Source organism: Chiloscyllium punctatum, chromosome 40 (genome assembly GCF_047496795.1).
Source record: "Chiloscyllium punctatum isolate Juve2018m chromosome 40, sChiPun1.3, whole genome shotgun sequence".
Lineage (NCBI taxonomy): Eukaryota > Metazoa > Chordata > Chondrichthyes > Orectolobiformes > Hemiscylliidae > Chiloscyllium > Chiloscyllium punctatum.
In genome coordinates, this window is record NC_092778.1 from 64,265,483 (window position 1) to 64,284,229 (window position 18,747).

At 38.7% G+C, this 18,747-nt stretch overlaps 1 protein-coding gene across 4 annotated transcripts in view; it reads right to left on the reverse strand.

Annotated features, from left to right (window-relative positions):
- The window catches only part of snx29 (sorting nexin 29), a 491,480-nt gene that overhangs the window by 241,169 nt on the left and 231,564 nt on the right, over positions 1-18,747 (reverse strand). For all 4 annotated transcript variants that reach the window (XM_072560128.1, XM_072560129.1, XM_072560127.1 and 1 more), the window contains one exon: positions 15,428-15,534. In XM_072560128.1, coding sequence (XP_072416229.1) covers positions 15,428-15,534 — 107 coding nt within the window. The remainder of the gene's footprint in view (positions 1-15,427; positions 15,535-18,747) is intronic.

Genomic DNA, 18,747 nt, shown 5'->3' on the forward strand with positions numbered 1-18,747 from the left:
GAAGGGCAGAATGGCCTACTCCTGCACCTATTATCTATCGGTGGACGAGTAACTGAGAATTGGAATAGAGAGATTATAAATGACATAAAGAAAAGATAGGAATTGCTATGCAAATTTCTTAGCAGGAGATAAATGAATGAGGAATATTATTCAGAGCTGACTCAACATCTTATGCTATTTTCTCGCTCCTCCACCCTCTGTCCTTCCTCAAACACATCTGTGATCACAGCATTTCTCAGGAAAGTAGCAAGCCAAAGCAACCTGATTCTACTCCCAATCACTGTGTATTCTTATCAGCAGCACAACTGCATCATAACCAAGACCATTTTGTTTTATCTTTTAAAATGAAGTTTTTGTGAAGTGCAGTAGGTACAATTTTAGAGAATACTGCCTTGTTAAGTAATTAAATGGACTACTACTAAATCCAACAAACTGTAACAATTATAATAGTTCTGCTAGCTCATGGGGTATAAGTGAAATTTCACATGACCTGCAGCTGCAATATCATCTCGAGCAATGTTCCAGCCGACTGCACTGAAATATAACATCTTCCCACTGATCCAAATATTTTGCAATTTTGTTCACATTGCCAGCAGGTTATCTTCCTTTGTAATGCTTAAATGCTTTCAAATGTAGTTCAAGGACAGTTGGCCACTCTACATGTGATGCTTTAACAATTCATCCCAATTATTTATTTAAACTTCAACTTCTGAAGGTCATTTTTCATTTGAATGGAATAAGTAATGGATAGTCAACACATATCCTAACATAACACAGGCCAGATATTGCAATAACAAGTAATTTCACAGCATCTCCCAACAGTCAGATTTGCCTTGAAATCCTTAACTCAAAATTAAGAAAAGTGTAAGTGCGAACCAATACAGGCACAACTTGATTTCTCCAGAACTAATCAGATTGAAGGGTTGAGAAATAATCAGAGAACCTCAGCATAGATGTAATTTAGAATTAAAATCAGAAATACTGCAAATACTCAACAGGTCTGGTTGCTGTACAGAGAAAATGATTTAATGGGATAAATTTTCAAGTCCCCATGAGATTGTGGCAGAGTCAGGAGGGCTAATAACACAATGTGAAATCTGTCAGGTTCCCTGAAGCTGTCCTATCTTCAGACAGCTTTTCCCAGAAGGTCATAATGTCCAAGAAATCGGTGGCTAGATCCAATGGGAAAGTGGAGCAACAGGGCTAGAAATTAAGCCAATTAAAGCCCTAACTTTTTTTTCAAAGTTTGGTCTGTCACATGGCTGCTCTCAACCCCTATCCTGTGTAGGGAGCCCAATAACACTGCAGAGGGAGTGTCAAGTAAGGATCTCAGTAATCCACAAGTGGCTGAATTCATTAGCTGCATGAGGGGAGTCAAAGTAGTCAAAGGGGCTGAGAGCAACTGCAGGCCTTCTCACACTGTCCTGATGCCCCTCATTTTTCATCACAAAAGAGGAAGGCCTTTGTGAGGTGCGCCAACTTGAGGAACCTTCCTCCTGCAACCCACATCATTCCCAAAGGGTCTGCCATTTAAACATTGCTGCAGGTCCTATTTCTGAGCAGCCTTCTTCAATCAACAAACTTAAATGGACAACAAGAACAGAGGCTGCCAATTAGAAGACCACAAAGGCAGGTATGGAGCGGCTATTTCACAGATTTACCAGAATGATTCCTGGAATGAGAGATTTCAATTGATGTCCTGATGCTCAAAACATCAATTCTCCTGCTCCTTGGATGCTGCCTGACCAGCTATGCTTTTCTAGCACCACACTCTTTGACTCTGGTCTCCAGCATCTGCAGTCCTTACTTTCTCCACGCTGATTATAACCTTACTGCGAAGCCTCTTCCAAGGATGTCCATCATGAAGAAGTTCTCCTCCTCCCTCTACAAGGACCTCAGTGAGTCTCACTCTCTGTCAATGCACCCCCAGGTCATCTTCTCTGCCCTGAAGTTCTTCAGCCACGTCCCGAAGCAGCCACAGCCTTCATTTCTCTTGAAGAGCTTATGCTCGAAATGTTAATTCTCCTGCTCCTCAGATGCTGCTTGACCAGCTGTGCTTTTCCAGCACCACACTCTTCGTCTTTGATCTCCAGCATCTGCAGTCCTCACTTTGTCCAGAGAGGTACATACGGTAGACAAAGAAAAGCTGATGGCACAAGGCAAAGGGGAGGCACAGATTTAAATTTTTAGGGAACAGATGCGGGGATTACGTGAGGAAGAATGTTTCTCGTACAGTGAGTGGCACTGACTATGAGAGTAATGGAAGCTCAGAAGTACAGATATGGAGTATGAAAATCAAACATAATGGATTAACCTAACAGACAGCAATTAATGAGCTGAATAGCTTCTTTCTACACTGCGAGGTTCCTGTGACTTTATAGTCTCAATATCAGGATCCGAATAGCCATAGGAAATTCTAATCCAAACATCTCAGTCTGAATAAAGGGTTGCTAAAAGACTTGACAAAGGTTTTACTAAGTCACCAATCCCAAATTTCTGGATGTAGGTTTGCTCGCTGAGCTTGAAGTTTCATTTTTAGATGTTTCATCACCATACTGCATAACATCTTCAGTGAGCCTCCTGACGAAGCACTGCTGATGCTTCCTGCTTTCTATTTATATCTTTGGGTTGGTGATGTCATTTCCTGTTCTTTTTCTCAGGGGGTGGCAAATGGGGCCCCAAGTCAATATGTTTGTTGATAGAGTTCCGGTTGGAATGCCATGCCATGCTTGGCATCATGGTAGCCCACAAACCCACCGACACACTAAAACAGCAGCAAATGAACTTAAAAAAAACCCTTTATATAGACAACAAGCAAAACTAATGTCATTTACAAAATACTGTGCAAGAACAATAACATTGGACAAACAGGCAGAAAACTCGCCTCCAGGATACATGAACATCAACTAGCCACAAAATGTCATGACCCTCTCTCACTAGTATCCATACATACAGTGAAGAAAGGACACCACTTCGACTAGGACAACACATCCATCCTAGAACAAACCAAACATGCACGCGAATTCCTAGAAGCATGGCATTCCAACCGGAACTCTATCAACAAATACATTGACATGGACCCGATTTACTTCCCCCGAGAAAAAGAACAGGAAATGACATCACCATAGGAAATGACATCACCACAAGAAATGACGTCACTAACCCAAAGAAACCCAAAGATAAAAATAGAAAGCAGGAAACATCAGCAGTGCTTCGTCCAGAGACTCACTGAAGATGTTACCTAGTATGGTGACGAAACGTCTGAATTCCAGCTCAACGAGCAAACCTATATCCTCAACCTGAGCTACAAACGTTCATAAAACTCACTAATCCCAAATTTAAATAGCTTCTTTCTCCACTGAAGCAACCAAAGCTGATGACAAATTCTACCATTTTCAGTTTTTATCTTAGATTTCCAGCACCAGCAGTATTTTGACTCTGCGATTTAAAATGGATGAATTAAATGTTAAATATGTGCTGCAGAAACAGCGAGGAAAAATTATTAGATTAAGAGAGAATGAAAAATATCGGCAGAAAAAAAGGAAAAGGAAAAAGTATTATTTTCATCTTTATGTTTTTAAAATCTCAAGCAACAATCAAAACATGAAGAAAATAGACTCCATGCTAGTTAACAGTTAACTTTCAGTGCCAGAAATGTGAATTGTCAGTTCTGGAAATGAGCACATTATTAAAAGAGTATTTATGGTTGAAATGATGAGTTAACTTCAATGATGAGTATAGTTCAGATTTACCCTACAGATACAGTAACTACATGATATTCAAAGCATTTCACTTGTGAAGCAGACAGCGGGAAGTCACTTTTAAGCAGTTAATGCTACAATGGTACAACTCAGACAACATTTGAATATTAGGATTCATCCATGCATCTGCCCTTTACCTATGCCTGTTGTACCATTTATGCGTAAATAACCTCAAGAATTATCAGCCTCGCTAGCAGGGCAGTAAAATCTGACTCGCTACTTGTTCCATGACCACAAATTATCAATAATAAATCCATGAGTTCAAATACAGGGCTGGCTTCCTAACAATAAGTGAAGCAAACACTGTGATCAATAACATCCTGTGCAGTGAATGATTTCTGTCACTGGGATACCGACTGCTTTAATTCAATTTTATGTTGAGATTTTGAAACAGATTTCCATACAACAATGGACTAATGGTCTATTGTGGAACTATGATCTTTGTTCTTGCTTGAAGATCAAGGATTTGGAAATGGCACTTAAAATGCTTAGTAGGAATCATCATTATAGTGATTAACACATCACCAGTTAGTGATGATCATTCCCACAGGTAATGTATATGACTTGTGACGTACAAAGATAATGTGAGGCTGACGACTCTCTATTCAACAGTAAATCATCCTGTGTGGATTATGTCCCGAACTGCAGGCACATTTTAGACAATAGACAATAGACAATAGATGCAGGAGTAGGCCATTCTGCCCTTCGAGCCTGCACCGCCATTCAATATGATCATGGCTGATCATTCCTAATCAGTATCCTGTTCCAGCCTTATCTCCATAACCCTTGATTCCACTATCTTTGAGAGCTCTATCCAATTCTTTCTTAAATGAATCCAGAGACTGGGCCTCCACTGCCCTCTGGGGCAGAGCATTCCACACAGCCACCACTCTCTGGGTGAAGTAGTTTCTCCTCATTTTGTGTTTTTCCTTTGAAGAATACACAAGAACAGGGAATAAAAAAGCCACTTTCAATTCCACTGATGTGTGCTTATGGGAGTGAAAATGCTCATGTGTGCAGCCTGCGATGAAGTAATAGCAACATGTGAAGGTCACAGTTATAGAACTACTCCCAAGTCATCCCTGTATTGGTGTATGGAGTTAGGCTACAAATCAACCATGATCTCACTGCATGGTGGAAAATTCTTCTCCATCCCAAATCGTTAAGGCTTTCTACACAAACAAGACAATTATCAAGAAGTATCATTTTGATCTTAATTTCTCTGTGGAGGTTGTGTTGTCTGAAATAGATCACAGCAGCACTACTGTCATGAAATAATAGATTTCTAGCAACAGCTGAGTTTGTGTTACTCAAACTGTCTCGTTTGAGCATTCAATTTTTAGTCTTCACTTGCAGTTTTCTGTGATATTGTTTATGATGAGTGACAGGTTAAACTGTAACATTATGAGGTACATTTTTGTATAATGGATAATGCATTAACATGATAGATGAATTGCAATGACTGAATTTGCCACATTTAGTTTTAGCTGTATAGCTTACTTGGCCTTTTAATGATAGTAAAATAGATAATATTGTCCTCAAGTTAATGTATAGAAAAAGATAGCTCGCACAGTTTTTCTGGTTTTTCACTCAACTGTGAACAACCAATATTCCACTTTAATTCATCCTGTACCCCAGTCAACCTTACACACTTCAAGTTAGAAACTTAATAGATTTATTTTAAAAACAGATCAACATTTAATCAAATTCATCATCATTCAGTTTGGAATGAAATTGTTCTTAATAATGTACAAAGTGACTGAAATACTGATACACAAAAACACAGTTTGACTATCCACTGATAAAAGTATATTTAAGAGAATCAGTATTTTTTGTGTGTGCATGAGAGAAAGAGAGACACAAAATGAGTAACCGTGTTGATGCTGGTAAATGAGAGACTGTGAAAGAAAGAAACAGAAATGCAGTCCTGTGTCAAAACTCCAAATGTGGCCCAAAATTTCTTAGCAGCTTTGCCCTGTTACTTTTTCAAGGAACTTTCCTCACTTTCGATTTGTGTAGCTTTTTGTAAAATTCTGCTTTCCTGCTGCTTCACTTTGAGTTAAATAGTAAGTTGACAGCTGAAGCGTGACAGAAAGTAAATGTGATTCTTGCAGGAAGTCTGTGTTGTATGAAAGGTTTTTAATATATTGTGAATTTTGTTTAAAATGAGATGCCTTGTGTAAGGTGAAAGCATGCAGAAGAAAATCCTATAACTAAAATGCAAAAAGATTGTTTTAGATTCAAATTTTACAGGAAAAGTCAAATGTTTAAGATTGAGGAAAGCAATATGTATTTTAATGAACTAAAGGGGAAAAAAAAGGTCTTAACGCAGCCTGTCACTGGTTAACCAGCTCAAGGCTCCAAGATGTACAGAAATGGCATTTTTCTAAGATGTGAAAATGTATGTGATTCAAACACTGGAAATATTTAAGTCGGTAAGTGAGATGTCCTTGAAATATCTAGACAGCATTAGCAAACATCAAGAAGTGGAAATCTCAGCTTTCAATCTAAAAAGGTAAAGATATAAATAATTGTGGCACAATGTTACTTGAGAAGGTAATGCATAATTACTAATGTTATCTTCTGATCAACACATAAAACTGGTGCACAGTATATTGAGTGCTTACATTGTATAATACTCACAAAGGGGAGTTGTTTTTAAAAAGCCATACAGCTAAAGGTTGCTTGTTGACAGGTCAGAATTTTTATTTAAAGGTCAAGTCCATTACCACATTTCCTAGATTCAAATGATGTTTTATTATCAGTTGCACTAATAGAAAATCCATTTATAAAATGGTACAATAGGATCCTATGACACAGGAGCAGAATTAGGCCAATCAGACCATTGAGGTAAAAACAAGGACTGCAGATGCTGGAAACCAGAGTCTAGATTAGAGTGGTGCTGGAAAAGCACAGCAGGTCAGGCAACATTTAGACCATTGAGTCTGCTCTGCCATTCGATCATGATGACAGGTTTATCAACTCTATTTGCATCATAACCCTTGATCCCCTTACCAATCAAGAACCTATCCATTCTGTTTTAAATACACTCAACGAGCTCCACAGATAAACCATTCTCACTGAAGGGGTACATAAAACCATAAGATATAGGAGCACAACTAGGTCATTCAGTCCTTCACATTTGCTCTGCCAATCTATCAATCATCACGGACGTTTCTCAACACTATTCCCCTGTCTGCTCTCCGTAAAGCAGCAATGTGGTGGTCAGTGGCATAGCAACTGGTGGGTCTGGGTAGGACTTTGCCCAGCATAGGGGAGAGTGAGCCCTTATCGGGAAAGCCCAACATGGAGCATCTACAGGCACATGGCTTAAGAAAGAACTGTAATGTTTAACTTTTAACTTAATTTCTTTATTTTTCTATTTTGTGCTAAGAACAAGGTAGTGTTGAATTTTTTTACTGTTTCTTTATTTTTCTATTTTTGTACCAAAGCTTCGTACCCAGGTACCTTTATAACACTGAGAATGGCGATATTGTACATTTTTCACTGTACACCTGTACCCCTGTACTTGAGTACATGTGACAATAAAACCTATTTTACCATGCACTTCCAAGATGTCTACAATCTCATCCTTAATAACTGACAATACAATCTTACCAACAACGGGGATCAGGATAACCAGCCTATAGTTTCCTGTCTTCTGCCTCTCTCATTTCTTAAAAAGGGGCTTTAACATTTGCCATTTTCCAGTCCTCTGGGATCATTCCTGACTCTAGTGATTCCTGAAACACCACCACCAATGCCTCTACAATCTCCTCAGCTATCTACTTTGGAGCTCTGGGTGTAGTCCATCTAGTCCAGGTGATTTATCCATCTTCAGCCCTTTTAGCTTCTGCAGCACTGTCTCCTTAGTGATGGCCATTATTTAAAATGACCAGTTTCTATTTGGAACTTTACTAGATCAATGTAGAACAGACAGCTATAGTAACTTTTCAAACTCCAACTCCACTCAATCCAATGGGGTGCCAGAAGTCTTAACTACTAGTCATATGCCCAATTTACTTCCAAGCAGGTGTGCAGACAAGAATGTACAAAATAGCACCAAACTGGCAACTTCGCTCACTCTACACCAGGACAGCATATTAGCTCAATTTCACCATCAGGCAACTGTCTGTGGTTTGCACATTTGCCCTATGGGTTTCCTCCAGGTTCTCTGGTTTCCTTCCACAGTTCAAAGATGTGCATGTTAGGGGGAGTTAGGTGCACGTTAGGTGCCATGCTAAATTGCCCAAAGCATCCAGAGATGTGCAAGCTAGGTGAATTGGTCATGGAAAATGCATGGTTACAGGAATAGGGTAAGGGAGTGGGTCTGGGTACAAAGTTCTTCAGAGCATTGGACACGCTGGCCCAGTAGCCTGTTTCCACCCTGTAGGAACACTATGATTCTTGACCTAGGAATGGTTGTGATGCAGAACAAAAGAAATCTGATTTGCAAGAAGACAGCATGAAAGTGAAAATTTAACTATTCCCTGGCACTTTGAAAACTCTAGAAATGGCCAGAAAGCCTAGAAGTTCCAAAAAAATACAATTATAACTACTGGTATCTCATGCAAAATTATATAGCATAAATCTAATAATAATTAAAGCCTAAATTTACTATTACTTTAAAAAACTTTTGGAAGTTTTACAATTCATACTGTTCAGTTTTTTAAAAATTGGCAGGAAATCAGGTGGCAAAATTGGTCAAAAAATCCTACATTTAAAAAGATCAGTTTCTATTTGGAACATTGCTAGGTCAAGAAAACAAAGAATAGACTAGGGGAGAAAAGCACCATTTAACAGAATGACAACCTGCAATTATTTACACAATACGTGGACGCTATTTATGGGTCTCAATGGCAGATCTAAAGTTCTGGCAAGTGCACACACAGGATCTCAGCCATATTATACAAGCTTTTGACCCAGTATGTTTTAACAATGCAGTAGTCTTTTCTACAAGAGTATTTTTGGGCACTTTGTTCTCCAGATTTATTATACTGTCAGTTACGAGAAAAATCATGGCTGGCAGCCAGCAATTGTAACACTTCACATTTATGAAGAAATGGATTCTTGTCGTCGAAGGATGCTTCAGGCACACTGACGCCTGTCTGGTCAGAACCATCATCTCATACATTGACCACTAAGAGAGTACAATCATTCCTTTAAATCGGGAAATTTAACACAAATCTCTTTTTTTATTTGACATAGAATCTCAGACACAAAGCTGTGTACCCGATATTACAAATGTAGTTGTCAATAGTACGAGAGACACTTAGTACATGTCTATAATAGAATGTTCACAGAGAGGTCACTAATGTGATTACACAAATCTGATTTGCAGTTCAAAAAGTAGATTAATCCATCAATCTGAATAAAGTCAGATATTGCAGCTGAAAGTCAGCAGAAAAGAACCAATCATCACTGTTTAATTGAAGCAATGATTTGGAGATGCCGGTGTTGGACTGGGGTGTACAAAATTAAAAATCACACAACACCAGGTTATAGTCCAACAGGTTTAATTGGAAGCACACTAGCTTTTGGAGCGACGCTCCTTCATCAGGTGATTGTGACAATCACCCTCAATCCCATGCCTCTGCATTTTGGTAGTGTAGGTGTGCAGATGAAGGAGCGTCACCTGATGAAGGAGTGGCTCTCCGAAAGCTAGTGTGCTTCCAACTAAACCTGTTGGACTATAACCTGGTGTTGTGTGATTTTTAACTTTGTACACCCCAGTCCAACACCGGCATCTCCGAATCATGACTACAATGTCTTAGGTTTTATTGGTAGAGGGATTGAGTTCCAGAGCCATAATGTACAAATATACAAAATGCTAGTGCGGTCACACTTGGAATATTGTGTCCAGTTCTGGTCGCCCCATTTCAGGAATGATGTGGATGCATTGGAAAAGGTGCAGAGGAGATTTACCAGGATATTGCCTGGTCTGGAAGGAAGGTCTTATGAGTAAAGGCTGAGAGACTTGCGACTGTTCTCATTGGAGAGCAGAAGGCTAAGAGGGGATTTGATAGAGACATACAAGATGATCAGAAGATTAGATAGGGTGGACAGTGAAAGTCTTTGACTTGTCCTAGGATGGATGTGTTGTTCCAATCAAAGTGGTGTCCCTCCTCATCTGTATATAAAGGTACTAGTGATAGTGGTTTTTTTCTGTGGCTAGTTGATGTTCAAGTTTCCTGATGGCTAGTTTTCTGCCTGTTTGTCCAATGTAGTGTTTGTTACAGTTCTTGCAAGGTATTTTGTAAATGACATTCATTTTGCTTGTTTGATGTATGGGATCTTTTAAGTTCATGAGCTGCTGTTTTTGTGTGTTGGTGGGTTTGTGGGCTACCATGGTTAGGATTTCGAGTGAGGAACCATTATGCAAATTTTGAGGAGATTTATTTACTTACTGCTCTAAGTGAAAATACCTAGTCTGTACCCAGTCTTGGAGGAGAAGCTGAAGTGGTCTACTAAGAATTTGCCGAATGTATTAGAACACACTAAACAATAATTTTAATGAGGTTAATGGTTAAAATATAATTTCTGATTTTTAATTTTTGTTCAAAACTCTGTCAGCATAATCCTCCAAACCCTTCTCCCTCATATGCTTACCTAGTCTTAAATATATTGGTAATTTATACCTCAACCATGTCCAGGCAAAGGGTAGCACCTCACACTTAACTGTACTGATATACATTTATCAATTATTGGTATGTAGTATGCAAACTCGTTACTACCTTCTTTAAGGTATACTGAATACTTTCTCCATATAGATTACAACCAGAACCTCCTCTCACCGCTCCCACCCACACAATTTGGTATCATCAACAAATTTACAAATTAAGCTTTCAATTCCAAAATCATTAATGTAGATTTTTTAAAATCAAGTAGGGACCTGGACTTTAATTAAAGCTTGAGTTTCAAACCAACCATTCTTTGTTTGGACACACAAAGAAAAGAACAACTGATAATTCTCGTAACATTTACAATGTTTCAAGGTTGGTGAAGTCACACTACAAAGCCTTGAAAAAGACTTTCAAAAGTCTAGGATGGAAGGTTGCGAAAGATATAATCTACCTCTGTAGCCCTTAATACTGGCTTTATCTCATTAGTCTTCGATTGTGCCATTTGTAATAAACCTCTTGTAGACTTTACATTGACAAAAGATGTAGATTAATTTAGGATCGATGCCAGGTCTTCATTTACATAAATTATTTGGATGTGAACATAGGAGGTCTGGTGACTAAGTTTGCAGATGAAACCAAAATTGGAGGTATTCAGATGGGTCAATGAGCCAAAGAGTGGTAGCTGGAATTTAATTTAGATAAATGTGAAGTGCTGCATTTTGGAAAGGCATATCAGGGCAGGACTTATACACTTAATGGTAAGTTCCTGGGGAGTGTTGCTGAACAAGGAGACCTTGAAGTGCAGGTTCATAGTTCCTTGAAAGTGGAGTCACAGATAGATAAGATAGTGAAGGTGGTGTTTGGTATGCTTGCCTTTATTGATCAGTGCAGTGAGCAGAGTTTGGGAGGTCATGTTGCAGTTGTACAGGACATTGGTTAGGCCACTATTGAATTACTGCATCAGTGCAGTGAACCGAATCATTTCTTTGCTGTATCTGTTCCTGTGAGGATCAGGCTTGAACATAAAACACAACCAGCTAGAAGCAATCTGTTTATCCTGCTTCAAACACATAATGGGTTAAAAACAAAACAAATATCGGTAATTCTCCTATAATGAAGTGTTGCATCCCATTGAAACCTCGCTTAATAGAAATAATGGGGTCTATGGGAAAAGTGCGGTTGGGGCAGACCAGCAAAAATGAACATTCATAAATCACTCAAAAATCACTCAGAAATCTAATGCAAAATATAGCACAGCCAAATTAAGGTTGAAATCATATTTACTAACGAAGCAAAGGTAAATTAAATCCACAACGTTTTAAAAAATGTAAGAAAGCTGCTCGCTGTACAGTACCTCACACAGGAAGTTGCTCTGTGGGCAGGTGACATCAGCGCATGTGCAGAATGATACAAACATCAGTACGTGCACATAATGAAGCATGCAAACTGATCCCCACTGGAATCTTGTTATTGCCAACAGAGGTAAGTGTTCTCCAAATACCATTCCCTAATTTTTAGCGATGTTATAGCCAAATCACACCGCCTAAACTCATATTATCCCAGAACTACATGTAAATTCCCCTAAGCAAACTAACATATGAACATTTTGTAAAATCATACTCAGACACACAAGACACTGTATTTGTAATCCAGGCAACTCAGCTGCACAGAAATAAATCATTTGAATCCTTGAATGGATCTTCACATTTTATTTCCAATCTAACCTAGCTTTAATTTTTAAAAAATCTACAAGCAACAAGAGAACATGACCCACTCTCTCACAGCAAATTAAGTGCGTTTCTTTGGATGATCACACAGGTAATATTTTCAATTATTTTAAGACCAAAAAAAATGTGCAAAAGTTCAATTGCTCAATGTATTAAATGGGAAGTTACCTTTTGGTGCACTCTAGTTACTATAGACCAATATATCCACAACCAATTTTGGAATCCACTGGAAATAACAAGCTCTCAACCTAACAACAGCTGAGCTGGAACTCATCACCAATTTGGCTTTCACTTTCTCACTAATTAAACTAAGTTAACTTTTAAGCCTCTTTCTCATAGCTTAATTGTAGCAAAGGAAAAAGTGCATTTGCCCAATATATGAAAATATAAACCAGCAGCAGATGTTGGGCATTAGGTCCCTTAAATCTCCTCCTCCATACAATAAGATCATGTAGATTTGTTTGTGTTCCAAATTCCACATTCTCATTTTCCCCAGTTAACTAACGATTCTTGTTAGTCAAGGGAATCAATCTTACCTTCGCCATAAAAATATTCAATGACTCAGCCTCCACTGCTACCTAATATAATGTTACTGCATTACAGAGTTCCAAAATCTCACATCTCTCCAAGGGAAAAAAAATTCCCTTCATTTCTATACTAAAAGGGAGACCCCCAATTTGAATAGCATTTACAGGTAGTTCTCCTATAATGTAATAGTGCGTTCCTGTGTGACATCATGTTATAGAGAATCACACAATATAAATAATGGGGCCTATGGGAAAAATAAGGTTGAAGCAAACCGCCAAAAATAATAGTTAGCCTAACACAAATGGTAGCACAGTCTAAGTAAATCTTTAAATCATGTACTTTAATGAAATAATACAGTACGTTTAAAACTTTAACACCACAATCACTGACTACAGCACTGTACCTTTCACATAGTTGGGTTTTGTTGTTCAGCTAGTGTCAGGGATGGAACCACGTAATAGTGAATGGGAGTTCACTTTACAAAAAAGGTTCGCTATTCACTAATCGCATTACAGCCAAATCGTGTTTAATAAACACACTTTATAGGAGAATTACCTGTAACACTAGTTCTGAAATTACTCAGAAGAGTAAACATTATATTCACAAATATCTTGTCAGTCATTCAGAATGTTATACACTTCAACACAGTCACCCTTGCACTTCTAATTCCAGTGAAAACAAGACCAGTCTTTTCACTCTTTCCTAAGACAATCTACCCATTCTATGTATCAATCCAGTGAACCTCCTCTAGAACATACAACATTACAGTGCACTGCAGGTCCTTCAGCCCTCGATGTTACGCCGACCTGTGAAACCAATCTGAAGTCCATCTAATCTAACTACTCCATCATCATTCAACATTATCCTCTGAACTGATTCCAAGGCATTTACATCCTTCCTTAAACAAGACGACCAATGTGCGGAAGGACATTGTGAAACTTGAAAGGGTTCAGAAAAGATTTACAAGGATGTTGCCAGGGTTTGAGGATTTGAGCTGTAGGGAGAGGTTGAATAGGCAGGGGCGTCGGAGGCTGAGGGGTGACCTTATAGTGGTTTATAAAATCATGAAAGGCATGGATAGGATACATAGACAAAGTCTCTTCCCTGGTGAGCGGAAGTCCAGAACTAGAGGGCATAGTTTAGGGTGAGAGGGCAAAGATATAAAAGAGACCTATGGAGCAATTTTTTCATGCAGAGGGTGGTACGGGTATGGAATAAGCTGCCAGAGGAAGTGTTGGAAGCCAGTATGATTGTAACATTTAAAAGGCATCTAGATGGGTATATGAATAGGAAGGGTTTGGAGGGATATGGGCCGGATGCTGGCAGGTGGGACTAGATTGGATTGGGATATCTGGTAGGCATGGACAAGTTGGACCAAAGGGTCTGTTTCCGTGCTGTACATTTCTATGGCTCTATAATTCTATAACTCAAGCGTTTTTTTGTTCAATTCCTCTGTAATAAAGGATAGCATCCCATCAGCCTTCCTAAGATGTGCATATCTCTTGTAACTCATATTAGGAACACCTCAATGACTTTGCACTTTGGAATAGTTTTCTTCAAGAATCAAGGTTTCATTTCCTGAATCTGACAAATTTTGAAAAATTAACACCAATGCATCTATGAGCTCATTAGCTATAGCTTTCAAGACTCTAAGATGATGTCCATTAGAATTTGAGACTTGTCAGCCTGCAACTCCATGAGCTTGCTCAGTACAACTTCACAAGTGACTGGAAATTCACTAAGGCCATTTCTTCCTTATATCTTTACAATTGCAGGTATTAATGAATATTCTTTCTATCCTCTATAGTGAAGATAGAACAAAAATATTAATTTATTCCACTATTTCTTTACCACACACTATTGACTCTCCATTCATACTCTCGGAAGGATGAACAGTCACTTTACCTTTTTAGATAAAAATAGATATAGTATCTATTTTTATATTTCTAGCTAACTTCATTTTAGGTTTTAACATATTAATTCTGATTAATCTTTTAGCTATTGTCTGCTGTAATCTGACCAGTCATCTGTAATGCAATTTACCTTTGCGCATACATTCACATATGCTCTTTAAGTTTGATGTTCTCCTTAACTTCTTTTGTTAACCATGGATGATGGTCCTCCCTTTGTAATATTTCCATATAGTAGGAATGTACTTCTTCTGAATACTCTGAAACACCCTTTTAAACATCTGTCACTGCTTCTCAACTGGCCTTTATGCTCACCTATATCTGAGTCCACTTCAGCTAGCTCTGCTTTTATGCCCATATTATTGTCCTTTCTTACTTTTGAACTCCTTGCAATGCGTCAGTCACACTGAACTTTGAGTGGTTATTGTTTTGTAATACATTCTGAGAAAGCATGGAATTTGACTCAAGGAAAGGTGAACAATAAGAATGAATCTCATTCCACGGTTATTCACACAACCATTCCCAGTTACTAATTCACTACATTTCCATGGCAATGTTCTTACCAATCAGAGTCCACTTGTCAACCAACAAACATGCTATTCTCATGCAGTATGAGATACTGTCCTCCTCTATACTGACATTCTTTTGAATTGCCCCAATGAGTCAAAACAAACAGCTTCAACAGAAAATATATCTTATCCAGTAGTACTTAACTTCCTATCTCCATTAATGCACATCAAAAGTATTAGCCATTTACTCCCTTATTTACAGCTGCCGAGCTGTCAGGAAAACCAACAAAGGAAAATTAAAAAACAGCTTACCTTAACATTTAAATACCTAAATAAGTGGAAGGGTACATAACTACAAGGTTTCCTTACCTCTATTAGCTTTCGCTCATAGGTGTTAGCCAGCTCATCATTATCAACCACAGGTTTAGGTTCTGGGATCATAATGTCAGAATCACCACTCCGTAAGTTTGGAAGAACTAAACAAGATGAAATAGTGAGAAAAGTTTAAAATTGCGACTGGTTATGCCATATCACACAAAGAAATTTATAAACAGTCAACTGGTCATAAAGAACTTGAGTATTGCTGTAAAAAAAGTCTATTTTGTTGAAGCTTTTTGTCTTGCATTCATCAGGACAATTCACAAGAAATACCACCGTAAAAGGGAAAACATCATGCTGATTAATTGGCAAATAGGTTCCGATTGGTAGAGAGACACAGCCCATAGAAAATGTAGCAGTTAAATGTTGACTGATGATGAATATCAAGCATTTTGTTTGGTATTTCTCACAAATTGTCCAAATGAATGCAAAATAAAAAGCTTCAATAAAATATGTCTTTTTTCCTGCAACACTAAATAAACTTATTCCTTCTGGTACTGAAGCATTATTGCACACTAAATATTATTCCAACTACAAAGTTTATTACTTTGGCAGAATTTTCTGTTCTTTCTAGTGAGCTTGCAAGTAAGAAGGGCATTTAATTAAGTAAATTAATTAAGTGGTGTGCCAGCATCCCCCGCTTCTCAGCTTCACTTAATTGTGAGTGTTAAGACCCATATCGACCACCTCACTCTGCCACCAACTCATGCCTTTTTAAGAGCTTCAGCCTGTTGCCTGCAGGAATTAATTCAGTTGCAGATGGGCTTGTCATATATGGCATGCATGGCAGCCAAATCAGCTTACTCCTTATGGGAGAAGAAACAGAAGCATTCAATGCTTAAGTGAAGTGGACATCAGGAAAAGCAAGGCAGGGGAACACATACTGAGAACCATCCTACCTGCCATTCCTGCTGATCCTCCAAGACTTAGCTGTGGTCTGGATCACCTCATAATCCTGAAATTCCGATGTTTGATCATTTCAGCAATAGCCATGGGCTTCCAAGTGGCGCTGATTCCAGGTTATCATAATTCATAACAATAATGTCGGCCTTCCCTAAAAAAGGCATTACGGGGCTCTCACTAGCTTTCCAGCTTGGAAGGAAGAACACTGATGTCTCAATGAGATTCCATTCTGTATTTTTCAAGTATTGTCATTTGGCCATACCTACATAATTTGTAAAATAACTCTCAACTATTGAATTAGCTTTGAGTTTATACTATGATATTAATTTCAAAGGAATATTTAACATATCAACTCATTCACATAAGAAGCAAGCACAATGTGACTTAAAGATTGAAATCTTGAAAACTGGCACATAAAACTAATAAAATCTCCAAAATAAATTCATCGCTAAATTATCCCAAAATTCCACTTTTTTGCTCAAAACACCTTTTATCATTAAAAGGTTCAATCATGTCTGAAGGTGTCAATCAAATGAATTGCTAAGATTGCAAATATTTAATTTGTTTTCACAAATTCACTTGTGGAAGAAATAGTTCGTACAAATCAATACCTATATTGGTAGCATTAATAATCTTAAGTAGGAATGCATTCTGATTTTAACCATTCACTGTCCATTTTCCAGTGTGTTCCATGCTTTGCAGTCGCTTGAGATTCACGCAACAATTAACCCCATATAAAGATCAGAAATGAGAACGGGGTAGCCTACATTTCCTTGAGCCTTTTCTGCCATTCAATAAAATTGTGAACTGTCTTCTATCTTAATTTCTGCCCTGCTGCCTTATTCTTTGATTTCCTTCATATCTAAAATAACAAAGTAATCAGGAAATAACACCTCCCATTTGGGATTAATTAAACAAGATTGCAGGGGAAATCTTTTAAAGGATGAATTCATTAAGCTATTACTATATACCTCATATGACACAGCTCACCCAGGCAGTTTTTAAAAAATATTTCAGTCATATCGCCAGGTTTCCAAATAGCTAGAGCAGCCAATCTCCGTTAAAATTATGAAGTTACCATGTTTGAAGGAAGGGTCACTGGACCTGAAATGCTGGCTCTGTTTTCTCTCAGACTTGAGACTATCCAGGGCAAAGCAGTCCCATTTGATTGACACTGCATCCACAAGCGTCCACTCCATCCACTATTAATGCTCAGTAACAGTAGTATGTGAGCAGTGGAGTGCCACAAGGATCGGTACTGGGTCCTCTACTTTTTGTCATTTACATAATGATTTGGATGCGAGCATAAGAGGTACAGTTAGTAAGTTTAGATGACACCAAAATTGGAGGTGTAGTCGATAGAGAAGAGGGTTACCTCAGATTACAACAGGATCTTGACCAGATGGGCCAATGGGCTAAGAAGTGGCAGATGGAGTTTAATTCAGATAAATGAGAGGTGCTGCATTTTGGGAAAACAAATCTTAGCAGGACTTATACACTTAATGGTAAGGTCCTAGGGAATGTTGCTGAACAAAGAGACCTTGGAGTGCAGGTTCATAGCTCCTTGAAAGTGGAGTCGCAGGTAGATAGGATAGTGAAGAAGACGTTTGGTATGCTTTCCTTTATTGGTCAGAGTATTGAGTACAGGAGTTGGGAGGTCATGTTGCGGCTGTGCAGGACATTGGTTAGGCCACTGTTGGAATATTGTGTGCAATTCTGGTCTCCTTCCTATCAGAAAGATGTTGTGAAACTTGAAAAGGTTCAGAAAAGATTCACAAGGGTGTTGCCAGGGTTGGAGGATTTGAGCTACAGGGAGAGGCTGAACAGGCTGGGGCTGTTTTCCCTGGAGCTTCAGAGGCTGAGGGGTGACCTTATAGAGGTTTACAAAATTATGAGGGGCATGGATAGCGTAAATAGGCAAAGTCTTTTCCCTGGGGTCGGGGAGTCCAGAACTAGAGGGCATAGGTTCAGGGTGAGAGGGAAAGATATAAAAGAGACCTAAGGGTCAACTTTTTCACACAGAGGATGGTACGTATATGGAATGAGCTGCCAGAAGAAGTGGTGGCCAGTACAATTGCAACACTTAAGAGGCATTTGGATGGCCATATGAATATGAAGGGCTTGGAGGGATATGGGCCGTGTGCTGGCAGGTGGGAGTAGATTGGGTTGGGTTATCTGGTCGACATAGACAGGTTGGACCGAAGGGTCTGTTTCCATGCTGTACATCTCTATGACTCTATGTACCATCTACATGATGCACTGCAGAAATCACCGAAGATCCTCAGATAGCCCCTTTCAAATTCACAACCATTTGCATCTAGCAGGCTAAGGACAGCAGATACATTGGAACACCACCACCAACTGCAAGTTTCCCTCCAAGCCACTCACCATTCTGACTTGGAAATATA